This window comes from Eschrichtius robustus, chromosome 4 (assembly GCF_028021215.1).
Source record: "Eschrichtius robustus isolate mEscRob2 chromosome 4, mEscRob2.pri, whole genome shotgun sequence".
Classification (NCBI taxonomy): domain Eukaryota; kingdom Metazoa; phylum Chordata; class Mammalia; order Artiodactyla; family Eschrichtiidae; genus Eschrichtius; species Eschrichtius robustus.
The window spans coordinates 63,158,224-63,175,477 of record NC_090827.1 but is presented as its reverse complement, the minus strand read 5'-3'; the positions used below and the strand labels follow the sequence as shown (position 1 = coordinate 63,175,477).

The 17,254-nt window shown below is 38.8% G+C and overlaps 1 protein-coding gene across 1 annotated transcript in view; it reads right to left on the bottom strand.

Annotated features, from left to right (window-relative positions):
• The window catches only part of ADAMTS3 (ADAM metallopeptidase with thrombospondin type 1 motif 3), a 284,361-nt gene that overhangs the window by 36,676 nt on the left and 230,431 nt on the right, over positions 1-17,254 (bottom strand). Inside the window, exons 6-7 of the mRNA XM_068542844.1 lie at positions 2,177-2,260; positions 96-252 (exon numbers count right to left, since the gene is read on the bottom strand). Of these exons, the coding sequence (XP_068398945.1) occupies positions 96-252; positions 2,177-2,260 (241 nt within the window). The remainder of the gene's footprint in view (positions 1-95; positions 253-2,176; positions 2,261-17,254) is intronic.

Here is a 17,254-nt window from a genome sequence, read left to right as displayed (position 1 = left end):
GTGGAGATCTGAACATTTGGACAGATTCCCTGATTTAGGATTGCTTTTGAAAAGTCATGCCCTTAAGTTTCTCTTCTACATATTAATGGAAATACCTTGCATTCCAGCAGGTCCAAAGTCTTGCCTGGTTAAGAAAATTGCATGATCGTGGTGTTCAGAATGATTGGGATCAGATTTTTGTTGTTGGCAAGCCCAGCGACACACGTTCTCCAAGCTCCTGGATGGGTTTCCCCTTTCTATGAGGCTGATGGACTAGGAGGAAACAATATGTTAAAGACATACATAGCATTTTCCCAAAGGCTTCCTTTAATAACGTTCTCTGAAATTAACATTTGAGATTACAATAATTAAATAATGTACAATACTATTATTGGGGGCTTATTTGGAAATAAATACTTATTTGGAAATAAATATTTCCAAATACTCTCATTTGGAAATTCTACATGCCCATGAGGGATACCTTTATGATCAATATTACCTGTGTGAAAGGTGGCTGACACCATTAATGGAAATACGTGACGCTGAGATGTTTTTGCTCTTGTGAAGCAACTCGATATTCATCAGTTGGGTAAACATTCTAGTAAGAATTCTTGATTTAGCTTAGATCTTTAGTTTCATAAATATTAACAACAAAAATAGAGGATAGATGGAAAGATTCGGGCACGAGACTTTTTTTCCCAGAGATGTTAAAGTGAAAGATCTTCAGTTTCAATTTTTTTTTTTTTTTTGGTCCAAAATTAATCAACATACTGGAAGAATATAAGTTCTTCAATGAGCTGGCAAAGCTGGTGGAATCTTCGATTTGAGGAACAGTCAAATTATATGAACCTCACACTGAAAAAAAAAAACTACCCTTTTTTTTAACCTCACAGCAATGAAGAGGGGTGTACTCATATCCTGCAATTCCAAGAGATAGATTGACATTCCTTGGAATGCCGCTACTATCACGTTATTGTCAGGAGTTAAAAGTTCAGAGGGAAAGGCCCCAGCCTTCAAGAACTCAGGAGCCACACTTCCCCGAGTAGTTCTGATGGAATGAGAAATTGAACTTGGAACCCAAAATTAGTCCCTACTTGGCAGACCGGCTGAGAGCTTTGTTACATTTCAGCAAATGTTTTTATCAGTGTTTACATTCTTAAGAAAAAAGTTTGGTTTATTATAGTTGAACACATACTTCTCCAAACAAATGATTTAATAACCAACTGAAGGCTGTTAACATCTCCATCTGGATCTGACTTGCATTCAGTGTTGGAGACACAAAGTAGGTCAGGTTTGTGGGATAAACTAAAGATCAATGACACCCTCTCACTAGGAATGATAAGTTTTCATACATAATAAAATGCAAACACATGGATTTTTTTCCTGTTTGCTAAATGCATAATTTCATTAGTATTCCATAATCAGGAGGATTAATTATGGGAGGGGCGACATGTAATTTTAAACATCAGGAAAGCTGCCAAGTTAGTCACTTCCCCTATGTTTTCTCCTCAGAGGGAGAGACCACTTCCTCCATTCCATTATTTCCAAGGACAGGGACACATCTAGTGTCATTTTAAAGCCAGCTAAAGTTACATTACATAAAAATGCCTATTGTATGTATTTTGACCCAACATTTTGCTTTCAAAAAGATTAATGCCCTTTTAAATAAAAAAAATATTCACCGTGTGCTTCACTTTTCTTAATCGAAAAGACTCATATTTCACATATTGTTTTCAAGAAATCATGAGAGGGTAAGGATCTCTGTTATTTTGCTTCACAGATATATTTGAAGCACCTAGAAAGCACCTGACACATAGTAGTCACTCAACATAGATGTTTTGGAATAATAAATGAATCATAAATTTGATGATGATGATAGATTAAGGAAATTCTGTTTATTTTTGTAATGGCATCCATTCATTTTCATTCATACAGTCATGCCAAAATCAGGATAATTATCTCCAACTCCATAAGACAGAGGTAAACACAGCAAACAGTACCAGCACAAAAATCATTCATTATCTACTCAAATGTAGAGACCTCCATTCATTGGGGCAGTTTTCTCCTCTCAGTTCAGAGCAACTGGGGTCTACGTGAGACATGTCTACGTTGAATGTCAGCTATGGCTTCAGCAATCTAATCTGTTTGCTAATCCAGTCCTTGATGTTCACAGTTGACATACAGTAAGACATTTTACCTTTGCATAGCCCAGCATTATCATGCGCACCAGGACCACATTTATATGCACTCCCAGGGACTCATCATGGTAAATTTCATTCACCTAGAAGCAAAGTAGATAATTACCTGAAGAAAGGCAACACAAAGGATTTCATGAGATGCATATTTAGGGTATGGTTGTGTAATCCCAAATATAGGCATCAAGTCCCTTTTTTTTTAGTTTAGTTTAAACTGATGTCTGAAATGAAATCATTTACTTTCAACTATGGAATAATTCTTGGCTGTGTGGATTACTGATTTTGTAAACCCCACAGTACCACGAACATAGAGAATATGCTTTAAAAGGGCTTGATTAAACTACTGTAGTGTTAAAAGCCCACGTGTGCTATGATCCACACATAACATTCATCACAAGACGGTGACTCCGGTGAAGCATCGGCCAGCTGTGAGTGGCTGCAACCATGTGGCGGAAAAGAGCAAGCATGTCCTCCAGGTGCCCCTGTTGCCGTCAGGGGTGCTACGTCTGGTTGGCGAAGCCCGTGTGCAGGAGCTGTGGTGGTCTATCTGTGGGCCAGTTACTGGGTGGCCCTCCCAATGCCTCCCCACCCCAGGAGTGGGGCAGCTGAGACAACGATTATTTAGAAGTCCTACAGTAAAGAAATCCTTCCATATCTGTATTACTAAGATGACTATACAAGTACATATAATACCAGTCCTGGGTATAGCTCAGAAAGGCAAAGTTGAGTCACTGCTTTTTATTTAATTTTAAATGTTAAATTAAAATTTCTACAGTTAATTTGGTATACTTTAAAATCACAGATATTAGAACTTAAGCAACCTCAGAGGCCATAGTCCAACACAGATTTATATAGATAAGGAAGATGAAGACCGTAGAGATTAGCTAACATGCAAAAACACTCAGTAAATTACTGGCAGTCTAAAGTAGACATATCTTCTGGTTATACTAGTGCAAAATTGGTGTGAATAAAGATTGCTTAGTAAGTAGGCAAATGCTAGCAGAAATGGGAAAGGGGGAGTTATCTGGCTACATTTCAAAGTTCTTAGCTGTTCTCAGGAACAGGGAAGCAACATTTGTCACAATAACTAAAAGAGGGATGGAAAACCAACCTCAATTCAACTTAAGATCCAGGAGGTTTGGACAGAAGGTACAGCAAATTTAAAGCCTACAGGGGAAAGACAGACCTTAAAAAGAAATATAACTCAAGGATAACAGGATGCTCTAAGAAAAGAAATTCATGAATTTCTTGCCACACTGACCAAGAAACAGACCAAGAAATCTCAAATGAAATGTTTCAGGAATCTAATGGGACTACACAGAACACCTTAAAATATCAAGGTCTTAAATGTAGATTAAATGTATACTTACTGAATTTTTAGATGGAACTAAAAAGGGAAGAACAGCTAAGATGGAGGTAAAAGATCTAGGGAAGCTAGTATATACTAAAGATGACAAAGTGTCGTTTAACAAGAAAAGATTTAGGCTCCTTTTAAAGTGGAAAAATACATTTATTTATACATTTATACATTTACAAACTCACACACACCCATATGATGGTGAGACCCAAGTTAATACCTATTCAAGATAAGCCAAGGGGTGAAAAAAATCTGCAATTCTCTCTTGCATTGCACAGGTGTGCAGGCTGGTAGCTCATGCCCAAGCTATCCTGCTATAGGCCACTGTACACCTGAAGTATTGAGTTCATTTTGTCTGTTCTGTCTTACAACAGAGATGTATACAAACAGGAATGTATCCAGACTCCTCTCTAAGCAAAGAGCAAGGAGCCTAGAAAAATGCGTCACATAAAAAATGGTGGTAGGATACAGTGGCTAAAGCCTGACACAAGCCACTAGTAGTCTCAGTTGATGTCTTGGTTCAAGACCATCATTGCTTGTGTGGTCTTCATCTTTCTGAACCTCAATCAAATGGACATAATAAGAATACTACCTCATGGAGTTGGGGTAAGAATTAAAAGATTTAATTCATGCACACAATTGCTCAAAAATTTTATGAGTGAGAAGGACAGAAGGACATTAAAGCACATTAGAGTGTGGGAAGTAGAAAAGAAAACTTAATAGCCACCGTGTGGAAAAGGGGTTCAATTTATTCTGCATATCTACAGCAAATAAAACTAAAAACTATGGGTTCACACTATTAAAGGGGAAGATTTCAGGTCATTATAAGGAAAATTGAATGCTGGCCAAAAAGCTATGATTTCTTATGATCCTTTTGGCCATGGACAGATTCTCTTATCTTACTCCATGCCTCATACTGCCTAATTGAAGATTTAATCCCCCTCTTCTTCTGGATTAATTATCTGATAAGAAATTTCTAGCATCATAGTTCCAATTCAAGTAAAAGTCCAAAGCCGGGTCTGTCACTAATATAATCATCCAGAGAGACTCATGGACATTCCAAGAGACTTCTCATAAGGCAGCTGTTCTGAGTTAGCAACATGGCTTCACACACAAAGTTCTAACATGTACGTAATGTAACTGAAATGTAAGTGCATTTAATATTAAAAAAATGTTCAAATCAATGTTAGTAAGGGCACAAAATAGGGGAACAATAAAATTTTAAACTAAAGAAAAACAGATAAAAAGAAGTGAATTAATTACTTGAGGAGAGGTGACGGAGGGAAGGAAGGCCCTTACAGCCATGGCAATATAGCAGTGACAGCAACACGTCTAAATGTTATGGGAGACAACTATATCAGAAAACTATTAGAATCATAAAATGAGAGCTGGCAATCATAACAAGTAGCTTGTGATATCTGAGCTAGTATAATGTACATATAATCACCCCCAAATTGGTACATTAATTTTTATTTGGTAAATTTTAAAATCAGTACAGCGCCGAGAAAGTATCACGCACAAAATTCATGTTCTCAATGGCAGTATTACATTATAAAATGATGAAATAAAAAGACACTTTTTAAAAAGTCAAATTTACCATTCACCAAAAGAAAAGTATTATTTAACAAAAATCCCCATTATACCATACCAGGCTACTTAGATAACAGAGCACTCCAGAGCACTTCAGTTATGGAATGTTCTGAGCTGGCACCTATTTGTGAAACTGTCTCAGAGTATACTAAATTATTGGAGGTAGAAATAATCAACTATAAGGCAATAATATTTATATGTAGGAGAAAATATTCTTCCAATGTGGTAAATCAACAAATAGGTGTCTGTATTGTGCAAAGCATGGGATATCATTTATTATTTTGCTTTTCAAGGTTTAAAAAAGTTGCTTCCTGTCCATTATTCATTTTTAAAATGTACTTAATAAATTGGCTGCTTGTCATCTTGCTGGATCTTATCGATAACAGGATGCAATTTTTTTTTTTTTAATTTTATTTATTTATTTATTTATAGCTGTGTTGGGCCTTAGTTCCTGTGAGAGGGCTTTCTCCAGTTGCGGCAAGCGGGGGCCACTCTTCATCGCCGTGCGCGGGCCTCTCACTGTCGCGGCCTCTCCTGTTGCAGAGCACAGGCTCCAGACGCGCAGGCTCAGCAATTGTGGCTCACAGGCCTAGTCGCTCCGCGGCATGTGGGATCCTCCCGGACCAGGGCTCGAACCTGTGTCCCCTGCATTGGCAGGCAGATTCTCAACCACTGCGCCACCACCGAAGCCCCTGCAATGTTTTATGCTCTGAGTTGGAGAAATAATCAGCACCTCAGGATTAGATATATTCAAAGACCTGGATTCTGGTCCCAACTATGCCACCAATAAACTGAGTCACCTTGGGTTGGTCACTTAACCTCTCTGAGCCTCTGTTTTCTCACTGGCAAATTATAATCGTACTTGCTCTGCCTGCTTCACACAGCTGCTATTCAAATCAAACAAAATGCCACACAACTGCCCTCAGCAAAATACAGAACACATTAGAACACTTCTACCTATCTATATAAAAAGTTTTAAAGGTTTGTGAATGTATTTTCCAATCTATCTGAAAAAACAAAAACAAACAAAAAATTAAGCAAACAAAAAAACACAACTGCCTCCATCTTGGTTTTCATTGAAAAGGATTCAAAAACTCTTATACTGTAAATTTATTTACTCTCAATAGAATTAAAGATATAGTTTAAATTATCAAAAAAATTTATGGGAAAAATTGTTCAACAATTTTTTTCAAAAATACTCTCCAAATGCTGTACAAAAGCTCTTTCCAGCAGATGGCAGTATGCACATTTTAGAGACGGGTGAAGGAGTAGCTGCTTTACACACCTGAATGTACTTACCTACCAGATGGTATGTCTGCCTTTTTGGATATTTACACATAAATAAAATAACTTCTTTAAAATTAAATAGGAATTTAAAAATATTCTAACCCGAGGGAAACACTGAGTCATTGGACTCTTAAAAACAAAGAAAAATATTGAAGACATCTTTATTTAAATTGTTTTTCAGTGTCATCTGATCAAGACATTACATAAGAGGCATAAAGAAGCTTATGATCTGGCTCTAAATTAATCACGAATTTTAACAATCAATAAATGATATACAAAAAGAACGAAAAGCATATCATACTGAATTAATCTTTTCAATCTGTCAAGATGAATGAAAATAATATTTGTTAAGAAAGCATTTTTACAACACTTAGTGACAAGGAAAGCAACTTTTTCCTAAGTTACAGCAGAATCAAGAACAAAGAAAACAGCATTACATAGATCTTTCCAGGTTCCAGACACTGTTCTAAATACTTTACCTATATTAATTCAAGTAATCCTTGTGACAACATTAAAGATATTATTATCTCCATTTTACATCTAATGAAATTGGGGCCCAGAGAAGTTAAGTACCTTGCCCAAGGTCACACAGTTAGCACACAGAGCAAAGGATTAACACCTAGGCAGTCTGGCTCCAGAGTCAGTAGTTTTTACCAACTTGCTACACTTCCACACACCTGCAGACCACAGCACTATCACTATGCAAAACAGATCTAATTTTAGAATAATCAAGAGTGATTCATTACCCCTGAGTTTAAGAACCTGATGTGGAAGCATACTGATAAAGATAACTTAAAAACTTCACTTCCTTTTCATAATTTTCCTTCGTGTAAATGTTAAGAAAATGAGGAATTAGACTCTGCTTACTCCAAATAAAGATTTCTTGATGGTCAATATAATCTAAAAACACACTGGGAAAAATTAAAGAGGAGCTAGAGCAGATCACTGGAAAAACCGAATAAGAAAAGATAGGGCTGAAATTTATAACCAGTGTTTCGGGTTGTAAGCAAAGCGTTAATCATAAACATTCTAAGAAGTCATATATTAGACACTATATAATGCAAATCAGAGTTTATCTATGCAAAACTGAATATCCTTTCACCACGTCAGCCAATCTGTGGAGCATGGGTAACTTTTCTATGAGGTGTTCAGGGTTGAGCCCAGAGTATTTATTAAATTACCTGAAAAAAAGGAGTAAACAGAACATTAATTCAATTTTCAGATGATCTTAAATTGCAAGGGGTTGCCAAAGTGAGGGGGGGAGAAAAGGTAATGATTTTAGGAATACTTGATTTGATTGATCAAGTATTCCTTTCCTTGAAAGGAAAATTCCTTCCAGGTTCGTTCCCTGACAGGACAATTTCTCCCAGGACATTTCCCTGGCAGGACAATCTGACCTGCTTTGTCTGGCTAGCTGATAAACAGCTTTGTCTGGCTTCAACAAAGCAACATTAATTTTTCTTTCAGATGGGTGGATGAGGTCTTGAGAGGCAGTATAGCTCAGTGGTTAAGAGCATGGGCTTCACAGCCAAACTGCTTGGGTCTGCTGTTAGCTATGTGACCTTGGGCATATTATTTGTCTCTGTGCCTCAGTTTTCTCATCTGCAAAATGGGATAATTATACCGCTGTCCTTATAGGATTGCTGAGAGGAATAAATGAGCTCATATATGTACCGTGGTTAATGGTGCCTGGGCCTTGCAAATATAAAAACGAAAATTGTTAGCTATCATTAGTAATATTATTCACACAGAAGCAAATAAATGGTATGCATGTATAATTTTTTTAAAGAGACTTTTGGTTAACTAAAGGCAAAGAAGTAATGACAAGATAGCCTGGGTGATTTTGGCTGGACATAAAAGAATCCTGTAATGGACTGGGAAACTATATAACTCTGTCTACAACCATCCCTTGTAGAGCTAAAATTTCCAAACACATACCTGCTTGGATCTGCAGTCCTGTCCTCTATGTTCTTTTTACTCAGAGGAGATAGCTGTCTCCTAACCTGTCAACTCCTCTTCTCTCACCTCCAATTTCAGACTAATAATAACAACTTTAAAAAAATTGAAATATACTTGATTTACAATGTTGTGTTAGTTTCAGGTGTACAGCAAAGTGACTCAGTTATACTCTTTCTTCAGATTCTTTTCCATTATGGGTTATTACACGACATTGAATATAGTTCTCTGTGCTATATAGTAGGTCCTTGTTGGTTATCTATTTTATATATAATAGTGTGTTAATTTCAAACTCCTAATTTATCCTTCCCCTAATAACTACTGTTTATGAATAGTCTTATCTAATATTTACTGAACTGAATTGTGCCTAATGTTCCTAGAGGTGGGGAACTGAGTAATAAATGAGTTTGAATCTCTGTTCTTATCATGAATATATTCTAATAGGTAAAATAAACTCTAAGCATGGAAAAAATAAACACAAAAAGACATGCAGATAAGGTCATTTCTGATGGGAATGGGTGCTATGAAAAAAATAAATTTGAGTGATGAGATAGAGGATGAGAGGGAGAGGAAGAAGCTACCTGATACTGGGGGTTGGGGGTGGGTCACAGCCGGGAGACACATGTGGGCAAGAAAGAAATTGGCATGCGTGTCTCCGGGGAACAAGTGATCCAGGCAAAGGGAAGAGCTGATACAAAAGCTCAACCTCTATTATCATGAAAGCTCAAACCCTACAAAGGAGACATCTTCATCACTTTAAAAAGAGACTGAGACCCAGAGAAGTTATACAATTTTCCCCCCAAATGATTAGCACAGCCAAAATTCCAATAAGTCTATGTGATGCCAGTGTCTATTCTCTGTTCACAACCACCTTGCCTGTCTTTTTCTTTCTGTCAGAGAGGATGTGCTAAATCTCTTATTTTTTAGGCTCTTTCCCACTTCCTTAAAGACATTTGCTCCAAAAAGTCGACTCCATTTCCCGTATTCAATCGCTCCCCTTCTTGGGGTTCCTTTTCCTCATTTACTAACGTTCTTAATTTTCCTTCATCATGAAAAAATAAGCCACCTACAATATTTTCTAGCATTTAGGATTGTTTACAACTATGTTCATCAATGATACTATTCAATTTCTTTAGCAATATTAGCTCCTTTTTTTGCTGCCTAGCCCACACACGTCAGCGTGTCTCAATGTTTTTTTTTCAATCCTCTTCTCGCATACTTTCGCAGCAATATTTCATCCACTGCTGTTTCTTCAACCAATATCTATAGCCTGATGAATTCCACATATCTCATACTTATTCACCTCCCTCATGCTTCACAGCCATCTGTTCAACTCTGGTAACAGATCTATCTATTTGGAAGTATACCTATATATCACAAAGTATGCTCACCCTCTCCAGAAAACCTGTTCTTCTCTCAATATTCTATCACACTTAAAGATGAAACCATCTTGATTCCTTCTTCTTCTTCAAGTATTACAGTCAATCTGTCACCAAGTCCTGTAGGCATCTCTCACGTATGTCTCTTCCTCCCACCTCCACATCCGGCAGCTCAGTACGTGTCCTACTGAGTTGGACTGCTACGACAACCTCTTAAAACGTTTGCAAATGTTTTCATTTGGGTAATTTGGGCCCATTTTGGTAGTTCTCCAGATTATCAGGGTCAGATGGTTGTTTTCCAGAAGCGTGAGGCTCTCCTTTTATGTTAATTTTGCTTTTACTTCCCTTAAGCATCAAAGGAGCTTTGGGAGGAGCAAGAATAGGCAATTCAGCTATAAGACCTTACAAACTCTTCCAGCCTTTGGAACAGTGGAAACATACCAAAAGCTCAGGTAGAACTGACTTCTTTCTTCAAGAATGAGAAAGACGATTCGCTTAGTAAGCTAAAAAGCTTTTCTGTGTTTTAGGACTCTTGGAAAAATAAAGGTTGGAATAAACCAGGGGAAAAACGTTTTTATTGATTTTTCAGTTAAAATCAAAGGGACTGGAGAGCTTCAAGATGGCGGAAGAGTAAGATGCAGAGATCACCTTCCTCCCCACAAATACATCAGAAATACATCTACATGTGGAACAACTCCTACAGAACACCTACTGAACGCTGGCAGAAGACCTCAGACCTCCCAAAAGGCAAGAAACTCCCCACGTACCTGGGTAGGGCAAAAGAAAAAAGAAAAAACAGAGACAAAAGAATAGGGACGGGACCTGCACCAGTGGGAGGGAGCTGTGAAGGAGGAAAGGTTTCCACACACTAGGAAGACCCTTCGCGGGCGGAGACTGCGGGTGGCGGAGGGGGGAAGATTCGGAGCCACGGAGGAGAGCGCAGCCACAGGTGTGCGGAGGGCAAAGCGGAGAGATTCCCGCACAGAGGATCGGTGCCGACCAGCACTCAGCAGCCCGAGAGGCTTGTCTGCTCACCCGCCGGGGCGGGCGGGGTCTGGGAGCTGAGGCTCGGGCTTCGGAGGTCGGATGGCAGGGAGAGGACTGGGGTTGGTGGCATGAACACAGCCTGAAGGGGCTAGTGCGCCACAGCTAGCCGGGAGGGAGTCTGGGAAAGTCTGGAGCTGCCGAAGAGGCAAGAGACTTTTTCTTGCCTCTTTGTTTCCTGGTGCACGAGGAGAGGGGATTCAGAGCGCCGTGTAAAGGAGTTCCAGAGACGGGGGCGAGCGGCGGTTATCAGCGCGGACCCCAGAGACGGGCATGAGACGCTAAGGCTGCTGCTGCCGCCACCAAGAAGCCTGTGTGCAAGCACAGGTCACTGTCCACACCGCCCCTCCCGGGAGCCTGTGCAGCCCGCCACTGCCAGGGTCCTGTGATCCAGGGACAACTTCCCTGGGAGAACGCACGGCGTGCCTCAGGCGGGTGCAGCGTCACGCCGCCTCTGCTGCCGCAGGCTCGCCCCGCCTCCTCCGTACCCCTCCCTCCCCCCGGCCCGAGTGAGCCAGAGCCCCCGAAGCAGCTGCTCCTTTAAACCTGTCCTGAGCGAAGAACAGACGCCCTCAGGCGACCTACACGCAGAGGCGGGTCCACATCCAAAGCTGAACCCCGGGAGCTGTGAGAACAAAGAAGAGAAAGGGAAATCTCTCCCAGCAGCTTCAGGAGTAGCGGATTAAATCTCCACAATCAACTTGATGTACCCTGCATCTGTGGAATACCTGAATAGACAACGAATCATCCCAAATTGAGGAGGTGGACTTTGGGAGCAACGATATATATATATTTTTCCCCTTTTTCTCTTTTTGTGAGTGTGTATGTGTGTGCTTCTGTGTGTGATTTTGCCTGTAGAGCTTCGCTTTTACCATTTGTCCTAGGGTTCTGTCTGTCCTTTTTTTTTTATTATTATTAAAATTTGTTTTTCTTAATAATTATTTTTTATTTTAATAACTTTATTTTATTTTACTTTACTTTATTTTATTTTATCTTATCTTCTTTCTTTCTTTCCTTTTTTTTTCTCCCTTTTATTCTGAGCCGTGTGGAAGACAAGGTCGTGGTGCTCCAGCCAGGCGTCAGGGCTGTGCCTCTGAGGTGGGAGAGCCAACTTCAGGACACTGGTCCACAAGAGACCTCCCAGCTCCACGTAATATCAAATGGCGAAAATCTCCAGGAGATCTCGATCTCAACACCAAGACCCAGCTCCACTCAACGACCAGCAAGCTACAGTGCTGAACACCCTATGCCAAACAACTAGCAAGACAGGAACAAAACCCCATCCATTAACACAGAGGCTGCCTAAAATCATAATAAAGCCACAGACACCCCAAAACACCCCACCAGACGTGGACCTGCCAAACAGAAAGACAAGATCCAGCCTCATCCACCAGAACACAGGCACTGGTCCCCTCCACCAGGAAGCCTACACAACCCACTAAACCAGCCTTAGCCACTGGGGGCAGACACCAAAAACAATGGGAACTACGAACATGCAGCCTGCGAAAAGGAGACCCCAAACACAGTAAGTTAAGCAAAATAAAAAGACAGAGAAACACACTGCAGATGAAGGAGAAAAGTAAAAACCCACCAGACCTAACAAATGAAGAGGAAACAGGGAGTCTACTTGAAAAAGAATTCAGAATAATGATAGTAAAGATGATCCAAAATCTTCGAAATAGAATGGAGAAAAGACAAGAAACGTTTAAGAAGGAACTAGAAGAACTAAAGAGCAAACAAACAGTGATGAACAACACAATAAATGAAATTGAAAATTCTCTAGAAGGGATCAATAGCAGAATAACTGAGGCAGAAGAACGGATAAGTGACCTGGAAGATAAAAGAGTGGAAATAACTACTAGCAGAGCAGAATAAAGGAAAAAGAATGAAAAGAATTGAGGACACTCTCAGAGACCTCTGGGACAACACTAAACGCACCAACATTCGAGTTATAGGGGTCCCAGAAGAAGAAGAGAAAAAGAAAGGGACTGAAAATATTTGAAGAGATTATAGTTGAAAACTTCCCTAATATGGGAAAGGAAATAGTTAATCAAGTGCAGGAAGCACAGAGAGTCCCATACAGGATAAATCCAAGGAGAAACGTGCTAAGACACATATTAATCAAACTATCAAAAATTAAATACAAAGAAAAAATATTAAAAGCAGCAAGGGAAAAACAACAAATAACACATAAGGGAATCCCCATAAGGTTAACAGCTGATCTTTCAGCAGAAACTCTGCAAGCCCGAAGGGAGTGGCAGGACATATTTAAAATGATGAAGGAGAAAAACCTACAACCAAGATTACTCTAACCAGCAAGGATCTCATTCAAATTCGATGGAGAAATTAAAACCTTTACAGACAAGCCAAAGCTAAGAGAATTCAGCTCCACCAAACCAGCTTTACAACAAATGCTAAAGGAACTTCTCTAGGCAGGAAACACAAGAGAAGGAAAAGACCTACAATAATAAACCCAAAACAATTACGAAAATGGTAATAGGAACATACCTATTGATAATTACCTTAAATGTAAATGGATTAAATGCTCCAACCAAAAGACACAGCCTGGCTAAATGGACAAAAAAACAAGACCCGTATATATGTGCTGTCTACAGGAGACCCACTTCAGACCTAGGGACACATACAGATTGAAAGTGAGGGCATGGAAAAAGATATTCCATGAAAATGGAAATCAAAAGAAAGCTGGAGTAGCAATTCTCATATCAGACAAAATAGACTTTAAAATAAAGATTATTACAGGAGACAAAGAAGGACACTACATAATGATCAAGGGATCAATCCAGGAAGAAGAGATAACAATTGTAAATATTTATGCACCCAACATAGGAACACCTCAATACATAAGGCAAATGATAACAGCCATAAAAGGGGAAATCGACAGTAACACAATCATAGTAGGGGACTTTAACATCCTACTTTCACCAATGGACAGATCATCCAAAATGAAAATAAATAAGGAAACACAAGCTTTAAATTACACATTAAACAAGATGGACTTAATTGATATTTATAGGATATTCCAACCAAAACCAACAGAATACACTTTCTTCTCAAGTCCTCATAGAACATTCTCCAGGATAGATCATATCTTGGGTCACAAATCAAGCCTTGGTAAAATTAAGAAAATTGAAATCGTATCAAGTATCTTTTCCGACCACAATGCTACGAGACTAGGTATCAATTACAGGAAAAAATCTGTAAAAAATACAAAAACATGGAGGTTAAACAATACACTACTAAATAACCAAGAGATCACTGAAGAAATCAAAGAGAAAATCAAAAAATACCTAGAAAAAAATGACAGTGAAAACACAATGACCCAAAATCTATGGGATGCAGCAAAAGCAGTTCTAAGAGGGAAGTTTATAGCAATATAATCCTACCTCAAGAAATAAAAAACATCTCAAATAAATAACCTAACCTTACACCTAAAGCAATTAGTGAAAGAAGAACAAAAAAACCCCAAAGTTAGCAGAAGGAAAGGAATCATAAAGATCAGATCAGAAATAAATGAAAAAGAAATGAAGGAAACAAGAGCAAAGATCAATAAAACTAAAAGCTAGTTCTCTGAGAAGATAAACAAAATTGATAAACCATTAGCCAGACTCATCAAGAAAAAGAGGGAGAAGACTCAAATCAACAGAATTAGAAATGAAAAAGGAGAAGTAACAACTGACACTGCAGAAATACAAAGGATCATGAGAGATTAGTACAAGCAACTATATGCCAATAAAATGGACAAGCTGGAAGAAATGGACACATTCTTAGAAAAGCACAACCTTCCGAGACTGAACCAGGAAGAAATAGAAAATATAAGCAGACCAATCACAAGCACTGAAATTGAGACTGTGATTAAAAATCTTCCAACAAACAAAAGCCCAGGACCAGATGGCTTCACAGGCGAATTCTATCAAACATTTAGAGAAGAGCTAACACCTATCCTTCTCAAACTCTTCCAAAATATAGCAGAGGGAGGAACACTCCCAAACTCATTCTACGAGGCCACCATCACTCTGATACCAAAAACAGACAAAGATGCCACAAAGAAAGAAAACTACAGGCCAATATCACTGATGAACATAGATGCAAAAAATCCTCAACAACATACTAGCAAACAGAATCCAACAGCACATTAAAAGGATCATACACCATGATCAAGTGGGGTTTATCCCAGGAATGCAAGGATTCTTCAATATACGCAAATCAATCAATGTGATACACCATATTAACAAATTGAAGGAGAAAAACCATATGATCATCTCAATAGATGCAGAGAAAGCTTTCGACAAAATTCAACACCCATTTATGATAAAAGCCCTGCAGAAAGTAGGCATAGAGGGAACTTTCCTCAACATAATAAAGGCCATATATGACAAACCCACAGCCAACATTGTCCTCAATGGTGAAAAACTGAAACCATTTCCACTAAGATCAGGAACAAGACAAGGTTGCCCACTCTCACCACTATTATTCAACATAGTTTTGGAAGTGTTAGCCACAGCAATCAGAGAAGACAAAGAAATAAAAGGAATCCAAATCGGAAAAGAAGAAGTAAAGCTGTCACTATTTGCGGATGACATGATACTATACATAGAGACTCCTAAAGATGCTACCAGAAAACTCCTAGAGCTAATCAATGAATTTGGTAAAGTAGCAGGATACAAAATTAATGCACAGAAATCTCTTGCATTTCTATACACTAATGACGAAAAATCTGAAAGTGAAATTAAGAAAACACTCCCATTTACCACTGCAACAAAAAGAATAAAATATCTAGGAATAAACCTACCAAAGGAGACAAAAGACCTGTATGCAGAAAATTATAAGACACTGATGAAAGAAATTAAAGATGATACAAATAGATGGAGAGATATACCATGTTCCTGGATTGGAAGAATCAACATTGTGAAAATGACTCTACTACGCAAAGCAAGCTACAGGTTCAATGCAATCCCTATCAAACTACCACTGGCATTTTTCACAGAACTAGAACAAAAAATTTCACAATTTGTATGGAAACACAAAAGACCCCGAATAGCCAAAGCAATCTTGAGAACGAAAAATGGAGCTGGGGGAATCAGGCTCCCTGACTTCAGACTATATTACAAAGCTTCAGTAATCAAGACAGTTTGGTACTGGCACAAAAACAGAAATATAGATCAATGGAATAGGAGAGAAAGCCCAGAGATAAACCCACACACATATGGTCACCTTATCTTTGATAAAGGAGGCAAGCATATACAGTGGAGAAAAGACAGCCTCTTCAATAAGTGGTGCTGGGAAAATTGGACAGGTACATGTAAAAGTATGAAATTAGAACACTCCCTGACACCATGCACAAAAATAAACTCAAAATGGATTAAAGACCTAAGTGTAAGGGCAGGCACTATCAAACTCTTAGAGGAAAACATAGGCAGAACACTCTGTGACATACATCACAGCAAGATTCTTTTTGACCCAGCTCCCAGAGAAATGGAAATAAGAACACAAATAAACAAATGGGACCTAATGAAACTTAAAAGCTTTTGCACAGCAAAGGAAACCATAAACAAGACCAAAAGACAACCATCAGAATGGGAGAAAATATTTGCAAATGAAGCAACTGACAAAGGATTAATCTCCAAGATTTACAAGCAGCTCATGCAGCTCAATAACAAAAAAACCAACAACCCAATCCAAAAATGGGCAGAAGACCTAAATAGACATTTCTCCAAAGAAGATATACAGATGGCCTACAGACACATGAAAGAATGCTCAACATCATTAATCATTAGAGAAATGCAAATCAAAACTACAATGAGATATCATCTCACACCGGTCAGAATGGCCATCATCAACAAATCTAGAAGCAATAAATGCTGGAGAGGGTGTGGAGGAAAGGGAACACTCTTGCACTGTTGGTGGGAATGTAAATTGATACAGCCACTATGGAGAACAGCATGGAGGTTCCTTAAAAAACAACAAATAGAACTACCATACGACCCAGCAATCCCACTACTGGGCATATACCCTGAGAAAACCATAGGTCAAAAAGAGTCATGTACCAAAATGTTCATTGCAGCTCTATTTACAATAGCCAGGACATGGAAGCAACCTAAATGTCCATCGACAGATGAATGGATAAAGAAGATGTGGCACATATATACAATGGAATATTACTCAGCCATAAAAAGAAATGAAATGGAGGTATTTGTAATGAGGTGGATGGAGTTAGAGTCTGTCATACAGAGTGAAGTAAGTCAGAAAGAGAAAAACAAATACAGTATGCTAACACATATATACGGAATCTAAGGGAAAAAAAAAAAAAAAAAAAAGGCCATGAAGTACCTAGTGGCAAGACGGGAATAAAGACACAGACCTACTAGAGAATGGACTTGAGGATATGGGGAGGGGGTGGGGTGAGATGTGACAGGGTAAGAGAGTGTCATGGACATATATACACTACC